Source organism: Rattus rattus, chromosome 9 (genome assembly GCF_011064425.1).
Source record: "Rattus rattus isolate New Zealand chromosome 9, Rrattus_CSIRO_v1, whole genome shotgun sequence".
Classification (NCBI taxonomy): Eukaryota; Metazoa; Chordata; class Mammalia; order Rodentia; family Muridae; genus Rattus; species Rattus rattus.
In genome coordinates this window covers 85,320,148-85,343,030 of record NC_046162.1, presented here as the reverse complement: position 1 = coordinate 85,343,030, position 22,883 = coordinate 85,320,148, and the positions used below count along the sequence as shown (strand labels likewise).

Below are 22,883 nucleotides of genomic sequence, written 5' to 3'. Positions count from 1 at the left end.
TGGAGCATATTTGTATTAAATGCTAATTGTAGGCAGGGAATAGGATATTGAATTTTCAGGGTAGAAATGTGATTCCTGGGAGTAGGCTCATTAATAATCTTTTAGTAACAGATTCTTAAAGTTGTTGTGCTGGTTAGAATGAGAGTGGCCTCTATAGGCTCATGTATCTGGATACTTGGTCTCCAGTTAGTGGAACTGTTTGAGAAGGATTAGGAGGTGTGGCCTTGTTGGAGGAGATGTGTCACTGGGGATGGGCTTGAGTTTCATTCCCAGTTAGCTCTATCAGTTTGATGTTTGTGGATTAGATGTGAGCTCTCAGCTATTGCTCCAGCACATGCCTGCCTACCTGCTCTCAGCTCTGATTTTCAAGGGCTCACCAATGAAACTGTAAACTCAGTTAATTTTCAATTTTTTTAAAAAAATTAAATTGCTATGGTCATGATGTTTTATTTTTAAAGATTTATTTTTACTTTATGTATATGAGCACACTGTTGCTGTCTTCAGGCACACCAGAAGAGGGCATCAGATCTCATTTCAGATGGTTGTGAGCCACCATGTGGTTGCTGGGAATTGAACTCAGGACCTTTGGAAGAGCAGCCAGTGCTCTTAACCGTTGAGCTATCCGTTTAGCCCCAGGCATGGTGTTTTGCTTCAGCAATAGAAAAATAGCTAAGATACTGTTATGAGTAGAGTAAGATCTTGTAGTGTCAAAATAAAAAAAAATTAAATCATTATTCGAACTGAGCCACAGAGCTCAGACCTATAATTTCAGCACTTAGGCCGCTGAGGAAGGAGGATTGCTGCAAGTTCAAGACCATCTTAGATTACAGGTGAGACTATGCCTCAATAAACCAGAACAAACTAAACAAAACATGCCCATCCCAACAACTCAGTGTATTGAGTATCCTGCTAGCAGTTTTCACTGTTCAGGCATTGGGTTGGGAGGTTTGTTGGAAGAGGATTATAAAAAACCTGGGGTTTAGAAGTCAGTTCTTCCAATGTCTTGGCTAGGGTTGGTGCTGTGATATGAATTGACTTGATAACAGTGATAACAGTAATAATAATACCAACAATAAAGTGTATATGTGCATGCATATGTGTGTGTATGTTTGTTGTATTATGTATGCATGTATGTTGTGGGTTCATGTTTGTGTGTTGCATGTGAGTGTGCATGTAAATGTGTGAGTGTGCAAATGCTCATACCCATGTCTGCATTCAGAGGCCAGGGCAGGACTTTTGGTGTTTGTCAGGATAACATTAACTGGAACCTTATGTTTAGAATAGGCTTGCTGGCCATCGAGCTCTTGGATCCTCCTGTTTCTGGCCTATAATACAGTCACACACAGCATACCTGGCTTTTTATGTGAGTACTGAGGATTGGAACTCAGGCCTTCCTGTTTGTAGAGCTAGCGTTCTGTCCACTCTAGGCCGTCTCATTAGTCTCTGGCATAACATCACTTTTGAAGAAATAAAATTTGAGTGCCTGTAATCCCAGCTACTCAGGAAGCCAAAACTGGAAGGTTCAGAGTTTGAGAGACCTCCCAATATTTTTTTTTCACCTATGTCAAAGACTCAAGTAGGGTTGGGTGTATGGTATGCACAGGTAGTTCTAACATATGGTCGTGTGGAGAGGATTGTGAATTTGAGGCCAGCCACAGTTAGATTGTCAAGTCTGTTATAATACAAAGAAACAAACAAACAAACAAACAAACAAACCAACCAACCAGGAAAGCTAACAAGGGGCTACACAGAGGTTAAGACATTGGCTGCTTTCCCAGAGGACTGGGGTTCAATTCTTGGCACCCATATGGCAGCTCACAACTGTCTGTGACTGCAGTTACAGGGGATCTGACACCCTCACACGGACATACATGCAGGCAAAACACCAATGCACATAACATAAAATAAATAAACAAACCTGGGTTTGCTAGTGTAGGTTTACCACAGCTACTTTGGGAGTTTGAGGCCAACCCGGCAATTTTAGAAAGATCCTGTCTCAAAACAAAAGCTACGAAAGTATCTGTAGATGTTGCCCAGTACATGCAAGACCTCCATCTGAATTTCCAGGACCACCCAAACCAAGAAACTCCCAAAATACCTTGGTAAACTCTGGATTTTTTTCCTACACATTTTTTTCTCTGTTTAAATGGCTACTTTCTTAACATATTTATAAATATCTTCTACTTTAATAAAGTCAGAGATAGTATTATTTATAGTACTTGAAAGGTGCTGGTTTTGTGGAAGTTACTTGTGACACTCTCTAGAGCCTCAAATGTTATTGAACTTTTTTTTTTTTTTTTTTTTTTTTTTTTTTTTGCCAGACTTTCCTCTAAACCACACTGGTCTCAAACTTTTGGCAGTGGTCCTGCGTAGCCTCCCAAGAGCTGGAGTTAGAGGCATGTGTCACTAGTTCTATTTGCATGTGCTTCGGATCCTGGACACTAGGTGTCACTGCCACATCGATGTATGGAAAGCAGGACCAATTGCCCTGAAGCTTTAAGTGAGCTTTACATACCAAAAACTTCAGAGTGAACACGTGAGGGCATATTTGAGGTAGAAAGCAATTAGTTCATTATTTATTAGAAGCTATATGCCAATAGACCTCGCCACGTTGAGATTGTTAGCCAGGAAACGTTTTTATAGGTTTCATTTGGGAATAATATTAAGTCGGTGATTTGAGCACGTTGGTAAGCAGAGGTTTGAATCCGTTCAGGATGCTTGTGCTGTTGGTGAGCACAGGGCTTATTTGTGCTGTACTTTTCTTATGGGAAGGAGAAGTGATGGGCAGGTCTGAATTGGGTATAGAATAAAAGCATAGATGAAGGAGCATGTTGAATCTGCCCAGAATATTTAACTGAAATAGTTTTCCTATATTTTTCTTTCTTTTATTTTTTTTTGAGCCAGACCTTCCCTCTAACCCATACTGGTCTCAAACTTTTGGCAGTCGTCCTGGGTAGCCTCCCAAGAGTTAGGGTTATAGGCATGTGTCACTGTGCCCGGCTCTATAATAATATAATCTTAAAATTTTTATTAGTTTATTTTATTGAAAGTGTACAAAATAATGAATGTCATTTCTGGCATCTTCAGACATGTATCTTTGTCCTTCCTTCCTTCCTTCCTTCCTTCCTTCCTTCCTTCCTTCCTTCCTTCCTTCCTTCCTTCCTTCCTTTCCCTGTAGTATGATTCCTAAGGCAGTATTTTAGACAAGCTCACCTGTGTGTTCTAATAGCATTATGCAGATTCCAGTAATTTGATGTAGGCTGGCCAATACTTCGAAATTGAAATTTATCCTAAGTTGGGATCTTTCTTGAATGAGAGCCCCCCTCTTTTGCTAAGAATATATGTATAATTGGTTTGTGCTTATTTGTATATGGATTTGTGGTATATGTTCTTGAATGTGCATGAGTGTATGTTTCCCTGGGAGAGCATGCAGAGGCCTGAGGAGAAAAAAGCCATGGGCTCTTCTTCTCAGTTGTTTCTTTGTATTATTGCCTTGAGACAGGGTCTCTTTTGAACCAGAAGCTGCTGTTTCAGCTCTACTGTCTGATTAGGGAGGTCTCAAAATCTGCCTGTTTCTGCTTGTCAGTGTTAGGAGGAATGGGCATGCGTAAGTGAATGCTTTGAAACAGTAGAATTGAGAAGGGTGGAGTGGCTGTATGAGCCAGGCATGCACATGACTACCGTTTACCAACAGTCTGTGGCAGAGAGATGCTGCAGTTGGAGTCTCTGAACCTGAGTTCACACGATATTACCACCCACTGCCAGGGTTCATTTCAGTGCTGTATGTGGGGCTTTGATAAATGTGCAGTGACATGTGTCACTGAGCATCGTTCACTCATGTCCCCACACCTTGAATAGAGGCAGCATCAATCTCCTTGTTACTTGATATTGTATTTGGCACACGTCTTTTGCCATACTTGGAGTGGCCACTTCAGATTGGTTTCTGTTATCTTGTAATATGCATACAAGCTTCCCTGTGTCTTCTTTCATGGATGATTATAGTTTATACATTTTGCTTTTTGGAGTATCACAGTTAATGTCGTATACCATTGTAAATATAGTTTATAATACCATAAGCTATGTAAATGTCACATTTGTAGCTTGACTTTTTTTCTTGTGTATGTGTGATCGTGCATGTATGCACACAAACAAGTAAGTGGAACACATTGGATGAAATTTTAAGGATTCTTTTCTTTCTCATGTAGTTCCCTCCCCTATGGGTAAGACAGTCACTGTCCTGACCACAGATTAGCTTTGCAGTTTTAAACTTTTTTCTTTAAAGGTATTTATTTTGTGTATGTGAGTACACTGTCACTGTCTTCAGACACACATGAAGAAGGTATGGGATTCCATTACTAATGACTGTGAGCCACCATGTGGTTGCTGGGAATTGAACTCAGGAACTCTGGAAGAGCAGTCAGTGCCCTTCGCTGAGCCATCTCTCCAGCCCAGCTTTGCAGTTTTAAAACACAATATAAATGTATGCAGTGTGGAATCTTCCTGTCTTGTCTTTTGTCTTCTGCTCAGTGTATATTTTAGGTTCATCTCATGCAAGCTGTAGTAAAAAGAATGAATTAGAGGCAATCAAGTTTGTGTGCCTGAGTGACTGTGATGTGTTTGTGACAGCTGCTTAGACCAACACTCTCTGTAATGGTGTCACATTGACTTCTGAGCACCTTCCAGTCTGCCTCCTGGCACACATGTCAGGCTGTCTGAGTGGTTTCACATTAACATCTACCCCAAGGAAGATCTTTGACTACAGAAGTGTTAGTTGCAAATAGAAGATACCATTAGAGCAGCTTCAAAGGCCTGCTACTTAGATTGGTGTGCGCTGAAGTCATGGCTGGGGCCGTGAGTCTGTCTGGATCGGCCGTGCATAGCCACGGGCCACATGCTGCCCTCCTTTCATCCTCCTCTGGAAAAGCAGGCTGGAGGGAAAGGGTCAGAGCTGCCTCAGTGCTTTTCAGTGTGTGTGAAAATTTGGAAGTATGAAAATATGAGTAACAGCTCCATTCATTATTTATGTTCTGTGGTTTTCATACTCTTCCTGAGACTCACTTCCTTTGCTTCAGTTTTGTGTTTTGTAGTTGGTGTCAAGACCAAAATACAGACTGGCCTGCTGTCTCCTTCATGTGGTCAGCAAATATCTGTTCTTTAAGTTGTAAGTTCTCACAAATACACATTTTAGGTGGTTTTTGTGGTTTGTGTTTTCTTCCTTGTTGGCACACAAAGTCTGCTGTGGAGACACTGACACTGGCATCAGCCGAATCATTTGTGGTTGGGCAGCAAAAATAAAATAGCAAATGTATTCCCCTCTTGCCCCCAGTCAGAGGCAGGCATTTGCAGGGCTGCCCCTGACCTGCAGAGGTGCAGTCCTCCACCTGGCTAAGCTGAAAACCTGGGGCAGAGCCGCAGCGTGGAGCACTGGCCACACCTGTTACAGCAGAGCCTCCCAGATGAAAGCTGTTAGGTTGGCTTTGAGGTGGCTTCTTATGTGATGCCAAGGCAGCACAAATTCTCCAGCTGTGGTGATCCTCCTGCCGTAGCCTCCCTAGCTGGGTATTACAGTTATGTGTGAACTATAGGAGATGCTCGTGTCTTTTGAGGTTGAAAGTTTTGTGCAGTCTTTCTCCTTTTTCTTTTTAATTTTTGTAGTGAAAGCATAATCCCATGGTTCATGGAAGGATTGGTGCAGATACCGCACCCCCTTGAACACATACACAGTTTGTCGATGCCTCTGTCTCCTTTTTAAATATGTGCAGTTTTTTGTTTTTTTGGTTTTTTTTTGGAGATAGAGGTTTCTCTCTGCAGCACTGACCTTCCTGGAACTTATTGTGTAGGCCAGGCTGGCCTTGAACTCAGAAATACATCTGCATCTGCCCTCTGGTGCTGAGATTAAAAGCATACACCACCCCTGTCTGGCAAACTGAGGTATATACATATAACCCAGCTGTGTTCTATAGGTCATTTCTGTGCTCTAAAACAGCATAGTTAATGTCAAGCCTACATTAATAGTTGTTAGGTGTAATGTTACAGTAATAACAAAGAAGGTGTTGGTGGTCAGTACAGATGTGCCCACACCTGCTTGGAGATGGTGTTGGAGTGCGGAGGATGCCGTGGGCACACTGGACCGACTGCACAGCAGCAGGGTAGCACGGGTGCTGAAGCAGAGTCTGTGAGCTGCTATTATTTGCTTTGTGATAGCTCGGGTTACTTAATGGGTAATTAAAATCTCCTCGAGTCTGTCGCACTGAATTCCTGGTCAGCCTGCCACAGACACCACACAGCCGGCATTATAGGTATGTGCCAGCTCATGCCTGGCCATTTTGGCCTCTTTACAGAGTTACGTTGCTATGATGATGCCCGCCATTGCCTTACCCATAGTGATATATATCCATTTCTCCTTATTGCAAAAGGTTTTTGTTGTTATCTTTCAAGGTAAACTATAATGTTATAGTTTTCCTTTTAAGTAGTTTTATTCAGTTCAATTAGTGTATGATTGTTACCAGTTTGTAAGTTGATAACAACACAGTTGTCTTTATGTGGAATGTAAGGGACTTCTTGTTGCTTTATGAATTTTAAGTATTTTTAGGTTTATTTTTTATTTTATGCTTATGGGTGTTTATCTGCATGTTTGTATGTGTACTGTGTGAATGCCTAGTGTGCCTATAGAGTTGAGAAGAGGGCATCCAGTCCTTTTGAACCGGAGTTAAGTCACCATGTGGATGTGGGGATCTGAACCTGTGCCTCTGGAAGAGACAATGGTCTTAATCTCTGTAGCCCCAAAACTGAAGTTGTCAAATATAAATTTTTTTTGCACTCTTTCCTTTCTTCTGTAATTTTTGCTTTTCATCTCCTTCCCCCATTTGCTATTAGGGAAACATTAATAGTTTTCAAGTAATTTTAGGTTTACACAGGAATTAAGCTGAAAGTAGAGGTTCTGTACCAACCTCGCTCCGTCTTTCTGTTAGTAACATCTCCAGGGATCGCACTGTGCTGTTCCAGTAGATGAGCCAACATTACTTCGTTTCTTAAAGAATGTTTATATTTTTATTTTGTATGGCTGTTTTGTCTGCATGTAAGTCTGTGCACCACTGGGTGCCTGGAGCCTTTAGAGGCCAGAAAAGGGTTTTGGGTCCACTTGGACTGATGTTGACAAAATCCTGTGAGCCACCATGTAGGTGATGGGACTTGAACCCAGGTCCTCTAGAAGAATGGTGGATGCTCTTAAACACTGAGTAAAGTCTGGCAGCTGTCTTTTTTTGTTCTTTGAGACAGAATTGGCGGAACCCACTATGTAGACTAGGCTGACCTGGAACTGACAGATCTTCCTGCCTTTGTCTCCCCTGAGATTAGAGGCATGTACCATCATGCCTGACCTAGTATTGATCTTTTTAAAACCAGGTCTATAAAGCATAGGTGTTAACAGGTCCATTAATTAGGTTGGCCTTAATACTGTGTTCTTTTGTATATTTGGACACACAATATAAGATACTCACAATAAGATTTAAGATTTAAGAAGCGTTACTTAAAGCTACAACCTTCTGAACACTAAGATATATAAGTGCAGTCATTTGTCATTTATTCCCACAAAAAAAAAAAAAAAACCAGACCCTTGGTTTAGCTCTCATTTAGTATTAATTACATACTACATGTTTTAAACACACAATCTTGTAATACTCACATTGATATATATACACACACACACACACACACATACATACATATGTATATATATATGTATATGCTGTGTTGCTTATGTCAAGGCTATCTGATGTAGCAGATTTATGTATCTAATAAACATAGTCTAGCTGTTAGAGTGCTGACTTGCTGTGTGGGGTAGGTGCTCTGCATTGTTACTTGCCATTGGGTGTGACTTGGGCAGTAAGAGCAAAACTTTAAGGAGCACAGATGTTAGCCGTTTGCTGTCCAAGACTTCCTCAGGTGGAGTTAGAGCTGTTCACTGCCCTAGACCACTCTGAGACAGAGTTTTTGATTCAAAGGCAAAATGTGCTTGAGATAACCTGAGAAATTCTTTGTGTTCCAAGTCCCAGAGCTCACATACAAACTCCGATTTTGGATGCTGGGGAGATAGCTCAGTGCTTTCCATGCAAGCACGAGGCCCCCCAGTTAAATCCCAGGCACCCACGTGAAAACTGCCTGTATTATACTTGTTGTTCCCATGCTGGGGAGCAGAGAAGGCAGACCCTGGGCATAGGCTCAGTGGCCAGCAGGGTTACGTCCTCCCTGACCCCACACCATCAGAGGGCAGGGCCTGGGAGCTAGCTCAGTTTAGGATTAGTTAACCCTTGGTTTTTTGGAGACAGAAGCTAGTTCCAGTTTGCCTTGAATTCACTGTGTATCTCAATCTGGGTTTGACACTGTGTCAGTCCTCCTTCCTCAGCTTCTGAGTATTGGGGTTATAACAATATACCAGGAGCCATTCTGTGTCCCTGGATGGCCCTGAGCTCTGCATCTTCCTCCACCCGCCTCTCAAGTGCCAGGGTTTTAGTGTGACTCGCTTGCCTGTTTCTTAGACTGGTACAGCCTTTAGGATTTTATTGATCTTTTCTCAGAACCAGCTTTTGGTTTCATTGATTTTTTTTCATCCCCCCATTAATTTCCTTTTTTCAGTTTCATTGATTTCATTTCTGATTGGTGTTTACTTGTGCCTACTTGCTTTGATTTGGCTCTTTTCTCATTTCATAGGTAGTTTTACGTTTCACATTAGAGCCTCTTTTTTCAACTCTGCATTTAGTGGTATGGATTTCACTCTGTGACTACATACCACTCGCTTCAGTTGGGTTTTTATTTTCATTTAGTTAAAAATGTTTTAAAGCTCAGCTTGGTGACATATGCTTATAATCTCAGCACTTGCAAGGGTCAGGAGTTCGAGGACAGTGTGGGTTACATTAGACCCTGGCTCAAATAAAAACAGAGAAAATAAACCATAAACAAAATATTTTTTAAAAAGTTTGAAACTTTCTTCTTTGAACTTTGTGTTGTTTATAATTTGGTTGCTTAATCTTACTCGTGTTTTGTTATTTTCCAGATGTCCTGCTGTTACTAATTCCTTATGTAGTTCCACTGTGGTGAGAGGGTAGTCTGTGCTTTCTGTCCCTTTAACTTTGTTTAGGTGTATTTATCGTCTACAAGGTGGATACCTCAAGGTTTATAGTCTCTTCATCAAGCACAGTGTCACTAAACCAATTATCCGGCTGGCAAGAGATTGGTTCTTACTGTATTGGGAATTAAGTCGAGGATTTCTCTTCCTCAGAGGTGCTGAGATGAGTCTCTGCGTCTTTCTCATTCTGCGCTGTCATATCTGCCTCTGCACATGACACATCAGGATGACATTTGAGAATCATCTGGTATCACAGAAACTCACTGTAGTAAATGCTGTCAGCTTATATGTTTGGTTTGGGGCCAACTGGCATATCTAGGGTGACTTCATGCTTTTCATTCATAAGCTACATAAATCTCTTACTTTAGTACTCTCTTAGAGTGGCTTACATCAATGGCTGCCTAGAGTGTGAAGCAAAAAGAACCCTCATACTTCGCTAGTGGAAGTGTGAATTGATGTGAGGATGTTGGAAAACGATTTTGTTAATCTATGAAAGTCGCATCTATGCCTACCTCTAATTATGTTTTAAAACCACTGCTGACTTGTGTCTGTGTGTCCTGCCTGCTTGTATGTCTGTGCACTACTTGTACACACTTGTGCTCAGAGAGGGCGTTGGATCCTCTGGGATTGAGGTTGCAGACAGTTGTGAGAAATCATGTTGGTATTGGGAACCAAACCTGGGTCCTCTGTGAGAGCAGTCAGTGATTTTAACTGGAGCCTGGAGTGCGCTCTCTCTCTCTCTCTCTCTCTCTCTCTCTCTCTCTCTCTCTCTCTCTCTCTCTCTCTCTCTGTTTCCTTGTTTTACATTGAGACAGGGCCTCACTGTGTAGCTCTGTGGCCTGGAACTCAGTGGTCTACCTGCTCCTGCCTCTTGAGGGCTGAGATGATTTCTCGTGCCCGGCATATCTTTACCTGTCATTATTTAAGTACCTCTGTATTTGTGTATGCATGCTGATGTGCACAAAAGCCAGAAAGAGGCATCTGATACTCTTTACAAGAGCTCTGATGTGAGTGCTGGGACTAGAAGTCTGGTCTTTGCAAGAGCAACAAGGGGACTAATACCTGAGCGGTCTCTCCAGCCCCTTGGTTATCTTGAAAGTGGAAGAACTATATTAATAAGTCTCTGCAAAGAGCTACATACATATACTCACTGAAGCCCTCTGCAGTAGTAGTCATAGTTGTGTAATCTGTGCACTAAACGCAACTGTAAAATAGTACAGATGACCTAGATTTTATTTAACTTTAATTAAGGAACAAATTGGGAACTTGTTACAGGTAGTTCAGAGGACAGTGTGAAAAAGATCTAGAGGCAGTTAGGGATGCAGGGCAGGCATGCACTAATAAATGCAAATTACATTAACATCCTCTTTGTAATTACATGTGTTTGGGCTGGGAAGTATCTCTGCTGTCCAGTGATGGCCCTGCAGGGTTAGTGGACCTGCTTTCCTATCTGGGATCATTCTCCAGTGTCCTTCCTTCCCCTTCAAAGGTTAAAAGCAGGCTAAAATATACTAACAATAGTTTGCTTTTTGTGCTTGTGTTGTACCTGTGTTGACAAGGATGGCTTTTAACTTATGTGTAAGAGATTCTCCTGTTTCAGCCTCTCCATTGCTGGGACTACAGATGTGGGCATTGCCTGGCTTGAAATCACTTTCTACAGAGCAGGTTCAGTTGCCTTTCTTTCTTTTTTAAATTTATTTATTTATTTTATGTAAGTGAGCACACTGTCACTGTCTTCAGACACCAGAAGAGGGTATCATATCCCATTACAGATGGTTGTGAGCCACCACATGGTTGCTGGGGATTGAACTCAGGACCTCTGGAAAAATAGTCAGTGCTCTTAACCGCTGAGCCATCTCTCCAGCCCCAGTTGTCCTTTTACCCAAGTTTATTTGATTGTCTGTTTAGCAGGGAGTTGAAGGACTAGAGATGCCACTCATGGTAGAGTCTTCCCTGGTGTGTACAAGGTCCTGGGTTCAATTTCTAAAAACTCAAAAAAAAGCATGACTGCCACCTTTCGATATTTAGTATTGTATACTATTGTAAAAATAGCCCAAATAGAGTAGTATAGGTGCTGGAAATTAGATGATGGCAGGTGGCCTGGAAGAATTAGTGAATTCTTATATAATTTTTCTTGACTTGTTTCTAAGATTGTTTGGTGGAATTAGGTTTTGAACCCAGGGCCTGTGTTACACAAACATTTCCACACTGATCTATATCCTTGCACTGTTTCTTCTTTAAAAATTTCATTTTTGAGATAGGTTCTCACTAAGTTGCCTTGCTGACTTTTGACGTCACCCTCTATAACCTAGCAAGCAGAGCTTGAACCTGTGATGAGGAAACACAGACCTGGGCCTCAGTCTTCTGAGTCAGACTGTAGTAATGCTGATCGGCCAGCTGCAGCTGGTTTCTGTTTCTTGTTTGTTTGGTTTTCTTTTTCTGAGACAAGGTTTAGCTCCACAGCCAAGGCTGGCCTTGGGATTGTAATTTCAAAGGTTTAGAGAGCATTTGAAGTGCTGGGTTATCGGTGTGTAGCTTTATGCCTGATTTCTCTTGTGTTACTGCAGTGGCCAAGAAGCTGGAGTTCTGCTAGGCTCAAACTAGAAATGCATTAGAGGCCTGTCAGTGGTGGGATATGTAAAATCAATGTTTTCATCCAATGGGAGTCTTATAGCACCAGAGAAAGAAAAGCTGTAATCACATGCATTGACATGAACAACTTCCAACCATAGTAATGCGGAGAGGGTCGACAAGTGTAGACCCCAGCTGTATTGTGCCCAGCCTTAGAAGTTAAGGTTTGTTTATGACTGGGGAGGGAGAGATCTGGCAAGCCTTGAGGTAACTTTTGTTGTTGTTTGTTTATTTTTGTAGCGAGGGAATGTCACTTTTGAGCCGGAGCTGGTGTGAAACTTCTTGTGTAGGCAAGCTTGGCCTCCGAGTTGTTGTAAGATCCTCCTGCCTCTGCCTTTGGTAGCTTTTGCTCCCAGCCTAATCTTTTCTTGAGGTGCATGTCAGTAGCATAGATGCTTTGTGGGGCGTTCATTAACCTGGATGTGTGTAACTAATGACACGTACGTTTTAAACAGAAAGCTGTCTGTCAGTAAAGTTTGCGAAAAAAGTCTTTTGGACTCTGTAGTTTTCTCTCTGCCGGGCAGGGCACTGAGCGTGTCCTGCAGCCTTGCTGACCGGTGAGCACTGTTGTTGGGTGGCACCCCAGGATTTCAGAGCAGGCTGGCTTCTGGCAGGGCCACTTTCATTCGATTTTAGAATCCTCTGAACGTTTCTCAGCTTTCTTCCAGATCATTCTGTGTGTGAATCGCTGTAATTTTCTTTTCCTTATATTGAGTTGTGAGATTCTAAACTTGAATTTCCCTACCCCCTTCCAGTTTGGTATGTAATTTGCATATTTTCACCATGCGAAAGCTATTTTCTATGGTTGGAAAAGATTTTTTTCCCTACAGTGTGAACAAATCATTCTTTGTTCTCCTTATTGTGCCTTCAAACTGGTACGTCCGGTTTATGCCCTAAACGACAAAAGTCTGTCATCAGAAATTAAAATGCCAGCAGGAACAAAGGCGGAGACCAGGAGGAGCTCCGGGAGGGAGCAGTCTTCTCTGTGCCCTCCTCTCTAGCCTAGAGTTCTGGGTCCACTCTCTGGTGGTCCTGTCCTTACTGCTCAGTTTAGAAGTCAACTTGCACCTCACTTTTCAGGCTACACTGTCCTCGTCATTGAGATTCTTTGCCGTTTTCCAAGATTTTTTTTCAGGGAAACCCAAAAGTAGTTTTGACTGAGTTAAAATTGTTTTGGTATTTATTTGAAAGCAAAGTTACTCATAAACATGCTGGATGAAAGTATGAGTGGCAGCTGGGAGCCATCCCTCTCTGTGTCCTTTCTGACATGCGGAAAGCTCTGTGTCTGGATAAGCCGAGTGGTGCTGTCTGCGCTCGGTGTTGTCCTCATGTGGGATTTTCATGGATCGTTTGGAGGATACTTGTGACTTCGATTCCACAGTTAGAATTACGCTTCTGATTTCAGAGGCTAGAACCAGGTGTCTAGGATGTTCTCAGCTCTCTGTACGTGACACGGTGCCTTCTCCACCCTCTTCCCATGCTATCCCTAAGGATTCTAGCTCTCCAGCTCAGTGCGCAGCCCAGAGTGAATGGTTCTTGTTCTCACCTGCTGCTGTACTGGGAAGATGTGTTCAGGTTACAATAAGGAGTTTGCTTCATTTTGAAAGTTGTTTTGCTGTAAAGCTTTGTGTGTTCTTTTTCTATGTTTTCTGCTCTAGTGTATTAAATTCAGTGAGGACAAACTTTTAATTATGTCAAGAGAGATTTTAAAACAAGAGTATATTGGAGTACAGGGGCTCAGGGAAATAAGATTATATTTTTTAACATTAGAATTTTGTTAAAATATACATAGAGCCATAAACTCAATGCCAGTTCCAGCACATGGAAATAATAGTATAGAACAGGAGATTTTGTGTTCACATTGTAATATGTTATGTTTATAAATTTTTCACTACTCTGTTATTATACAGCTTTAAGTTTTACCTTACTTTTTAATTAATTTTCTAATTATTAAAATTAATAGAAAGTAGACTTAATTATTTTTTATTGAGTGGTTACTGTAATTTCAAGATGTAATTGCTTGCTCTACATTCTCTGCTTTACCCTTTTCTGCTTATTTTCAAGAGGTGGGGACTCAGAACTTAACACATCTTTAATAGAAGTAGACAATACCATTTCTTAGCCTATTCACATAGGTGTGTCTAGAAACCAAAGACGTTTCAGAAAAATGGATGAATATTGCATTGGATGGAAATTTTCACAAAATAATTTTTCCAGTTTTTTCTTAGACAATTTTCTTATCTCTTATTATCAAATGGAGACTTGAGAGCCACAGTGTGTTTTGCTCATGGGTTTCGTTATTTGAAATGAAAGCCATGAAGACTTGTGGAGCCCGGGAGCCTAGGCCTGCTCTGCTGACTTCTTAGAGCCTTCGGGGAGGTGGGGCTGTTGTAGCAGTGTCCGTTTGAGGTCTCCTCCTGGGAATATTTACAGGAAAGGAAAACCTTTACAGCTCAACTCTAAAGGTACATAGGAGAGAGGCTGAAGATGTGAGATCTTTCTCCATGTAAAAGTCTCCTCTGAACGTATGTTTACTGTGGAAGGTTGGCCAGCCTTTACAATGGGTAGATTCTTAGAATTCTAAGCCACTTGTTGAGGAAAGCCTATTAAAACATAGCAGTGTGTATCGTCTATGAGCTACCTCTTATGTCTATTAGATTTCCTGAGTCTGTAGGGCCAGTTTTATAATTTGTACAGTTTTTATGGTACTGTATATTTTTCCGTCAAAAATTGGGTAGTTACTGCAGTGTGCTGGAGACCATATTAACACCTCCCAAAGTCAGTCTAGAAAGTTGTTATTAGCAAATTCTATTTCAATCTGCTTGTCAGATCAACCAGCAGTTGAAAGGCATTTTTTAAACTCGATGCATACTAACAACATATCCCCTTTGCCTTTTGGTGAAACAGAAACAGAATGCTGTGGTCTTTATGTCCAGGTATTGACTCTGACCTTACCAAGGGAATGGGCAATGTTACGGTGCTTGATCTTTGTTTATATTAAAAGAGGTGACTTCCAAAGCGACTTACAACTTTATTTTTCTCTTATTTACAGAATATTGTAGTCAGGGAGGTCCTGTGGGGTTTTTTTTTTTTTTTTTTTTTTTTTTTGTGTGTGTGTGTGTGTGTGTGTGTGTGTGTGTGTTTGTTCGTTTAATAAATAGTCTTGTTTTGTAATTGCAAAAGAATGTAATGGATAGATTTGAATGATTTTTCTCACACAAAGTAAGAGTTCTGGAGAGATAATTGACTGTATTGGCATCTTGGATATTGTAGAACAGACTCATAGCTCCCTGGCCCTAACATGTAGAGTGAGATAGGAACTGCAGACTCCTCATGGGTTAATGGAGAGAAATTACAGACTTATAGAACACACTTTTTAAGTTCATACCAAGAATGAATTCTGATGCTTTTCTGAAAAATAATTTAAGATAGTGATGTATTTGATATGAATGACCAGCCCTAAAATCCTAAAGTTTTTTTGTGTGTGTGTGTGTGTGTGTGTGTGTGTGTGTGTGTGTGTGTGTGTGTGTGTTTCTGGCTAATCACAACAAAATTTAGATGTTGTTTTTGCCTAATAGCATTGTGACCCACAGTTTAATATACTGAGACGTTTTTGCTTTCTCTTATGCAGATCAGCGGGGAAGCCCAGGAGCTCTTCTCTGTTCGACATGGTCCAGTCCGAGCAGCTAGAATCTTGCCTGCTCCACAGTTGGGTGAGTGTAACCCTTAAGAAAAGCAAGTCACACGGTTTCTCTTTTGTTGCTTTTGGACTACAGACAGCAAGAGTGATAACCCGGGTCTGCTTTGCTGCAAAGGTCCATTCTGCCTCCCTCCTCCCCCAAGACAAACCCTTAGTGCTCTCAGTTGCAGTGGAAATAGGTAATCTTAACCATTTCAATATGGCTATTCACTTTCTGTTGTGGTTTTGATTTATCTCCATCCGCTTTGATCTCGATTTGGCCTGTGCCTTTGCTAGCTATTTCTCCAAGCTGTCTTCTTTCTTGGCTTTCTGGGCATCCTTCTGGGCCGCCTTTGTTCTGCTGCTGGCACCCTTCCTTCTGTGGGTATTCCCCAGGTCTCCCCTCGCACGCCTTTCCCTTCTCGGTTGGACTTGCTGGCTCAGAGAGCTTGGTTTTCAGCATTGTCTCTGCTCTGGGCAGAGATTTCGCTGTGGCAGAAGGGTGTTGTGGGCTTTTTACCTTGAAACTCTTGCTTTTAGGGCAACTGCTTCTTTAACATTTTATATTAGTGTATAGTCATTATAGAAAAGAATGAAACTTTTTCACATCTTTGTGCATACAGTGTTCTTTAAACCTATTCCCCCTTTCATGTTTCCTGCAAGTACTACTGAATATTACATGTGCTATATTAATGTAGAAAGGTCCAAATGTATGTTCATATTTAATTTTCTGAGTCTTTCATAGTATAAGATCAGAAGAAAGTACTTTTTTTCTGTTTCTCCATGTTCATTAAAATACATTTCACATGTGTGTTTTAATGGGGCACTTTAAAGTTTCTCTAAAATAAGGATCTAAAATATCTTAATTCTGTTATCATCTGAACGATTACCCAGAAATTAAGTTTCTCATTAAGACGTCATGTAGTTGTTAATTCTCTAAATTGGTGAGAGTTATGCTTACTAAAACTTAAAGCTTGATTGTGCATAAGTAATTTTAGGGATAATGTAATTAGATTTTCTTTAATTAATCGGGAAGGACAGCTCCTTGTAGTTCAGCTGTGTGCCCCTTACAGCCTTTATCTGTACAGCCCCCCCCCCCATCTTCCTTTCCCTCTCCCTCTGTTCCCCCTCTCTCCCTAACTTGCACTCATCCCTGCTTGCCCTGGACTTTGTTATTTTTTTCTCGTGTTGCATTTATATTTTTGTGCAGTGTTTTGACACAGAAGGTTCTAACAGACCTTGCTTCTCTGTTTTGGAGTACTTAGGGTTGTCCACAAGGACTGTAACAATAGGAGTATTCTTTCCCTCGTGTGTAATTAACAGAAGCAGATTTCTGCCTTTTTCATTTTAGTTATAAAGTTCTTTTGTTTATTAAGTTACTAATCAACATTTCTCAACTTTTACTTGTCTTAAAATAGCTTTAAATTGCTTTGTTAGTCAATAAATTGTTTCTTTCACTAATAGACTCTTTAGATTTAAAGTACAACTTTACAGGATAAATGTTCTGACAAAAATTCTTTATATGTCATGTTAATGTCTTTGGTTAAGTTTTAATATTTGTTTTTATTAAATGTAGTACATGGGACAGAACTCATAAAATTTGTATTAAAAAGTAACAGTCCTTCCTGGGGTTGTGCCGTCATGCTCCACTCCTACATTTTGGGGGTGGTTCTTCCGTAGCTTCCTGAAAACACGAGTTAGGGAGAGCTCGCACCCATCAAGTGAAATGTCTTTATTCTCCATGAACGAACGCTTGGCAGTAAGTGCTTGGCTATCATCGCATAACTTCAGAGTTTTGTAGGCATTGATTTTGAGTTATGTGGAAGAGTCTGAAGCCATTTTGACATCTTTTTCCTTTTATGTATCCTGTGTACTGTGTCAGGAATGTGGGCCTTGTTCCCTGTGTCCGTGCACTTTGTAGTGTTAGAGGCACCTTCAGTGTAGTGATGTGGAGCCTCTAGCTATGGGAACCGCCTTCAAATGCTGTGCATGTTTTTGCCACCTAAGTTTTATTTGTTCTATAATTTGAAATTGTATGTATGTAGTAGGGATTAAATTCAGGGTCTCAAGCATTTTAGGCAAGCACTGATCTGCTGAGCTATATGCCCAGTTGTCCCATCCCATTTGTATTTTGAGACAGAGGCTCACCAAATTGCCCATGCTGGACTTGTAGTCCCACCAAGGTTTGTTTGCTCTCTGTTTCTGTAATTGATATTCTTAATTTTATTTTCTTATCTTCCAGGGCTAAGGACTGAAACTCAGGGCCTCGTGCTTTTTAGGCAAGCACTTTCCCACTAAATTAAATCCCTGACCCCTTCTCTGCTGTCATGGACTTTTAGAATCCAGTCAGCTAGTCTGCATCCTTTTGGTTTTTGTTACAAGTTCTAACTTTGTAGCTCTGGCTGCCCTACAACTTGATGTATAGACCAGACTGTCCGCTAACTCAGAGATTTGGCTGCCTCCTGAATGATAGCATGAAAGGCGTGCTCAGCCGTGCCCAGTTAGTGTGTGTGTGTGTGTGTGTGTGAGAGAGAGAGAGAGAAGAGAGAGAGTGTGTGTGTGAGAGAGAGAGAGACAGAGACAGAGAGAGAGAGAGAGAGAGAGGGAGAGAGAGAGAGAGTGTGATTGTGAGAGAGAGAAAGTGTGAGTGTGTGTGTGTGTGTATGTGAGAGAGAGAGAAAGAGAGAGAGAGTGTGAGTGTGTGTGTGTGTGTGTGTTTAATGTGTGAGTATGTGTGCCCTAGCATATGTGGAAAAGTCTGTACTTTCTGTCTTTTGGGATTGAATTCAGGATGCTGATCAGAGTTTCATCTGTGTAGCCCAGGCTGCCTCTTCTTGGCTCGACCTCACATGTGCTGAAATTACATGTGTAGTCATTATACCTGGTGACTTCCTCCTTTTAGGACACTCATGTTCCACTAACCCTCCCACTCTCTGTGAGGTGTGTGTTCTCACTGTGCTTGCTTCTCTTCAGTGCTCACTTGTAGACTTTTGATTTTTTTTAAAAACAGCATATCGTGTGTATATGTGTGCTCGTATGTGATGTGTGTGTCATAGCATGGATGTGGATGTCGGAGTTGGTTCTCTTTTCCCACAGGTTCCAGGTTCTCTGGTTGTTTTGTGTGGCAAATGCTTTGCTGATTGAGTCATTTCGCCAGCCGGATACACTCAGTGCCTCATTAGAGTGCTTGTTATGAAGTCTTAACGAATATTTGTTGAATATTTTTATATGGTGTACTCTTGGAAGTTAAGGGCTAATTTCTTTGGAAAAATCTGCCCTCTGGTTAAAAACAAAAAACTGAACAAGTTGAATGTGGCTTTGTCTCGGAGGAGATCAGCGTTGGTGGTGTAACAGTTAACAGCTCTGTGGTGCTGTAGGGTGTGATGGGTATGATCAGCACTGTGGTGGTGTAATGGTAGAGTAGGTGGGCACCTCTTTGTGCTGCTACAGCTTGTTTCTCTGCTTCTTGGACACTATCTTTGAATGACTTATTGCTCATGTGTCTGTGGTAAGCATGTGTGTATCTATACATGCCAGAAATGTTGTCAGGTTTTCCGGAGTGTGAGCTCTGACCAGTGCGGGTGTTCGGAGCCATCCTTGGAAGGAGCAGCAAGTGCTTTTAGCCATGAGCATTTCACCTGTCTCCAGTGATCTGCTTTCTTCTCTCTTTTCTTCTCTCTCTCTCTCTCTCTCTCTCTCTCTCTCTCTCTCTCTCTCTCTCTCTCTCTCTTTCTCTCTCTCTGTTGTTTCAAGACAGGATTTCTCTGTGTAACCCTGGCTGTCCTGGAACTTACTCTGTAGACCGGGTTGGCCTTGAACTCAGAGATCCTGCCCCTACCTCTGGAGTGCTGGGGTTAAAGAGGTGCATCACTACTGCCTAGCTATCAGTACATTATTTATTTATTTTAAAAATTTATTATATATAAGTGCACTGTAGCTGTCTTCAGACACACCAGAACAGAGCATCAGATCCCATTACAGATGGTTGTGAGCTACCGTGTAGTTGCTGGGAATTGAACTCAGGACTTCTGTAAGATCTGTCAGTGCTCTTAACCACTGAGCCATCTCTCCAGCCCACATTTTTTAAACTAATAGTTTTTAATAATTTGTTTTATGTGCATTGCTGTTTTGCTTTTATGTATGTCTATGTGAAAGGGTTGAATCCCTTGGTACTGGAGTTAGAAACAGTTTTGAGCTGACTTGTTGGTACTGGGATTAAACCTGGGTCCTCTGGACAAGCAGCCAGTGAGTGCTCTTACCTGAGCCATTTATCCAGCCCCGCAGTACATTCTTAATGAATCTAAATCTTTGGAAGTTTTTCAGTTTAAAAGTCACATAGAGCAAGACTGTGCTGTAGTTCTGTTGGTAGTGAGCTTGTCCAGCATGTGTGGGGCCCTGGGTCCTGCAAAACCAGGTATGGTTTACACACTTGTAATCCCAGCACTCAGGAAGTGTAGATCTTCAGTTACATAGAAAGCTGTATGCCATCATCTGTCAAAGAAATGTAAAAAGCTACAACCAATAAGTTGACATTTTTATATCAATAAAAATTCGAAGTAGGTGGGAAATAAGGTGGAAACTGCTAAAACACAGTCTGCTTGAAAACTGTTTTAATGAGGCTGGGTGGTCGTGGTGCTCACCTTTAATCTCAGCACTGGGAATGCTTGGTCTACAGAGTGAGTCCCAGGACAGCTAGGGCTGCACAGAGAAACCTAAAAAACAAACAAACCAAAAAGGTCTTATATGCTAATTTAAAATTATTAAAAAGGTCCTTTAAGGTTCACATAAAGGTAAATAATAATAAGAAACCTGATGCTGATCTTTTGTGAAAATTTGTCTTGGAACGTGATTTCAAGTAAGTCAAGGTTTTGTATTAATCTAGGTAGTGAGTTTAGTTCTGGAAACTCACTTGTATAATCAATCAATCGAGTCGTGAATATTTTATGTCTATGAGTACACTATAGCTGTCTTCAGACACAGCAGTCAGTGCTCTTAACCACTGAGCCATCGTTCTAGCCCTGAAGGCATTCTTTCTTTCTTTTTTTTTTTAAAAGATTTATTTATTTTATTTATATGAGTACACTGTAGCTGTTTTCATGCACACCAGAAGAGGGCATCAGATCCCATTACAGATGGTTGTGAGCCACCATTTGGTTGCTGGGAATTGAACTCAGGACCTCTGGAAGAGCAGCCAGTGCTCTTAACCACTGAGCCATTTCTCCAGCCTCAAAGGCATTATTTCTAATAATGACTTTCCTTGCTGCTTAGTAAAATATCAGAAAGGAGAAATTTCAAGAAAAGAAAGTTATAAATCACAGAAATGAAGGGGAGCTTGAAGGAAACAGCACTGCACTGGCAAGAGGCAGAGCACTGGTCAGTGCTCAGCTAGCCTTCCCTTTCTGTGCTGGCTGGGACCCCAGCAGACAGGACATTGCCAACTACACTCAGTAGGTCTTCCTCCCTCTGTTAACCTACTCGCCATGTTCCTTGTCGGATGTACTTCAAGCTAACCTAGGCAGCCCTTCACTGGCATACCCACAGGACCATTTGCTGGGTGATTCTAGATCCTGTCAGGGACAATTGATATTAACCATTATGGAGGTTCTGTAGTGGCTGTTTGCTGAATATGAGACAGCCTTAGACTACTTGAGACCTTATCTCAGAAAACAAACATCCGGGGGCTGGAGAGATGGCCTAGTGTTTGACAGCATTTGCTGACCTTGCAGAGGACCTCAGTTCCCAGGATCCCTTTTGGTAGCTAGCTTACTGTTACTGTGGGAAGGCAGGGAGGGAGGGAGGGAGGGAGGGAGGAAGGAAAGGGAGAAAGTGATGGTGCTGAAGCGATGGCTCAGGGCTTGAGATATTGAGCTGTTCTTGCAGGGTTCCAGTATTTAGGAGTGAATCACAAATGCCAATAGTTCAAGCTCTAGGGGTCCAGTGCCCCCTTCTGGGCTCTGCAAGAACTCTATAGACGACATGCGCGCGCGCACACACACACATACACGCACGCACGCACGCACAAAACAAAAATCAAAACTGTTCACAGCAGCATAGTGAGTTATTTCTGGGGACGAGAACAGGAGGAGATAGGTGTTCAGAGTCTGGGCAGAACATGTGTAAATTACTGTCACATCAGACTAACAACTAAAGGTTATGAAAATTCAACTCTTGGCATTGAAGGTTCATGTAATTCTGTGTTTCAGGGAAAATTATACTCTTTCCTTTTCCTTTCTCCTTTCTTGCCTTTCTCATTCCCCAGATACTGAGCACGTGTACCTAACAGCTTAGCATATGGATGGCTGGATTTTCCCCTTATATATTTATGCATATGTAAAACTCATTTATGTGTTTTGCCCCATTGTTTCTAAAAATTGTTACATTTCATCTTTTATACAACTCATTGTTTTTAACTTTTTTCTTACTGTAGTTTTCTGATTTCACAAACTCCCATATACAGCTATATTAGTTACAAGTTAAATCTGGTTTTTGTCATGTTCAAAGGAGAATCATTTGATTTGTTCAGCTGTATGAAGTCAGAATTTATGACTAGATTCTCAAAAATGTTGGTGTGATATTTTTGATGTAACCTTTTGATGGCTGTGGTTAAACAAATGTGGTTAAACACATGACTGCATGCAAACACACACACACTCTCTCTCTGTGTCTCTCTCTCTCTGTCTCTCTCTCTGTCTCTCTCTCTGTCTCTCTCTCCCTCTCTCTCCCTCTCTCTCTCCCTCTCCCTCTCCCTCTCCCTCTAAACATAGGCTAACTGACATTTTCTCCCAGTTATCAGCAGTGTATTACAAAGAAGAGGAACAGGCTTATTGACATTTTAAATGGCTGAACTCTGAGATTTGGGGCTTCCCTGATGTTTTCTGCTCTAATTTCTTATTTGCATCTACTGGTGATGTGTGTGTGTTTCTAACACCTCATCTTTAGCATGGAAGCCACGCTGGTTGGGGTCATTTAGGACGATCTGTTTTTCAAGCTTATGCTTTAGAAGGCTCTGTTCGTCCTGATCCTGTTCAGAGGACAGCATTTCTGTTTTTGGGTGGCATGGTATGTGCTTTGATATAAGGTAAAACCTGTGTAAATGCTGAGTAAACGCTGTGTAGACGCCCTTTCCTAGGAGGGATCTAGATGAGGATTCTAACTCAGTGACCTGTGTGAATGCTAGTGCCCAGTGCTGCTTTGTTGGTAACGTTGAAGGCTGCATGTGCCTGTTCCCCACAGGCCTCAGTTTACCTCAGTGTCAGTATCCTCATTAGTTTGTTTTTAGTGCCAGGAAATAAAAATAAATATATATACATACACATACATATATATATATATATATATATATTTTATCTAATCTAGGTGTTTCTAGGCTCTAAATACTACATACTTGTTAGTGTGATTTTACTTTGAGGCCAGATCTTTAATCTTAGCACTAGGTAGAGTGACCCTAGT

The 22,883-nt window shown here is 41.4% G+C and overlaps 1 protein-coding gene across 9 annotated transcripts in view; it reads left to right on the top strand.

Moving 5' to 3' along the window:
• Bcas3 (BCAS3 microtubule associated cell migration factor) overlaps window positions 1-22,883 on the top strand; it is a 451,135-nt gene that overhangs the window by 26,407 nt on the left and 401,845 nt on the right. For all 9 annotated transcript variants that reach the window (XM_032912992.1, XM_032912993.1, XM_032912987.1 and 6 more), the window contains exon 6: window positions 15,387-15,468. In XM_032912992.1, coding sequence (XP_032768883.1) covers window positions 15,387-15,468 — 82 coding nt within the window. The remainder of the gene's footprint in view (window positions 1-15,386; window positions 15,469-22,883) is intronic.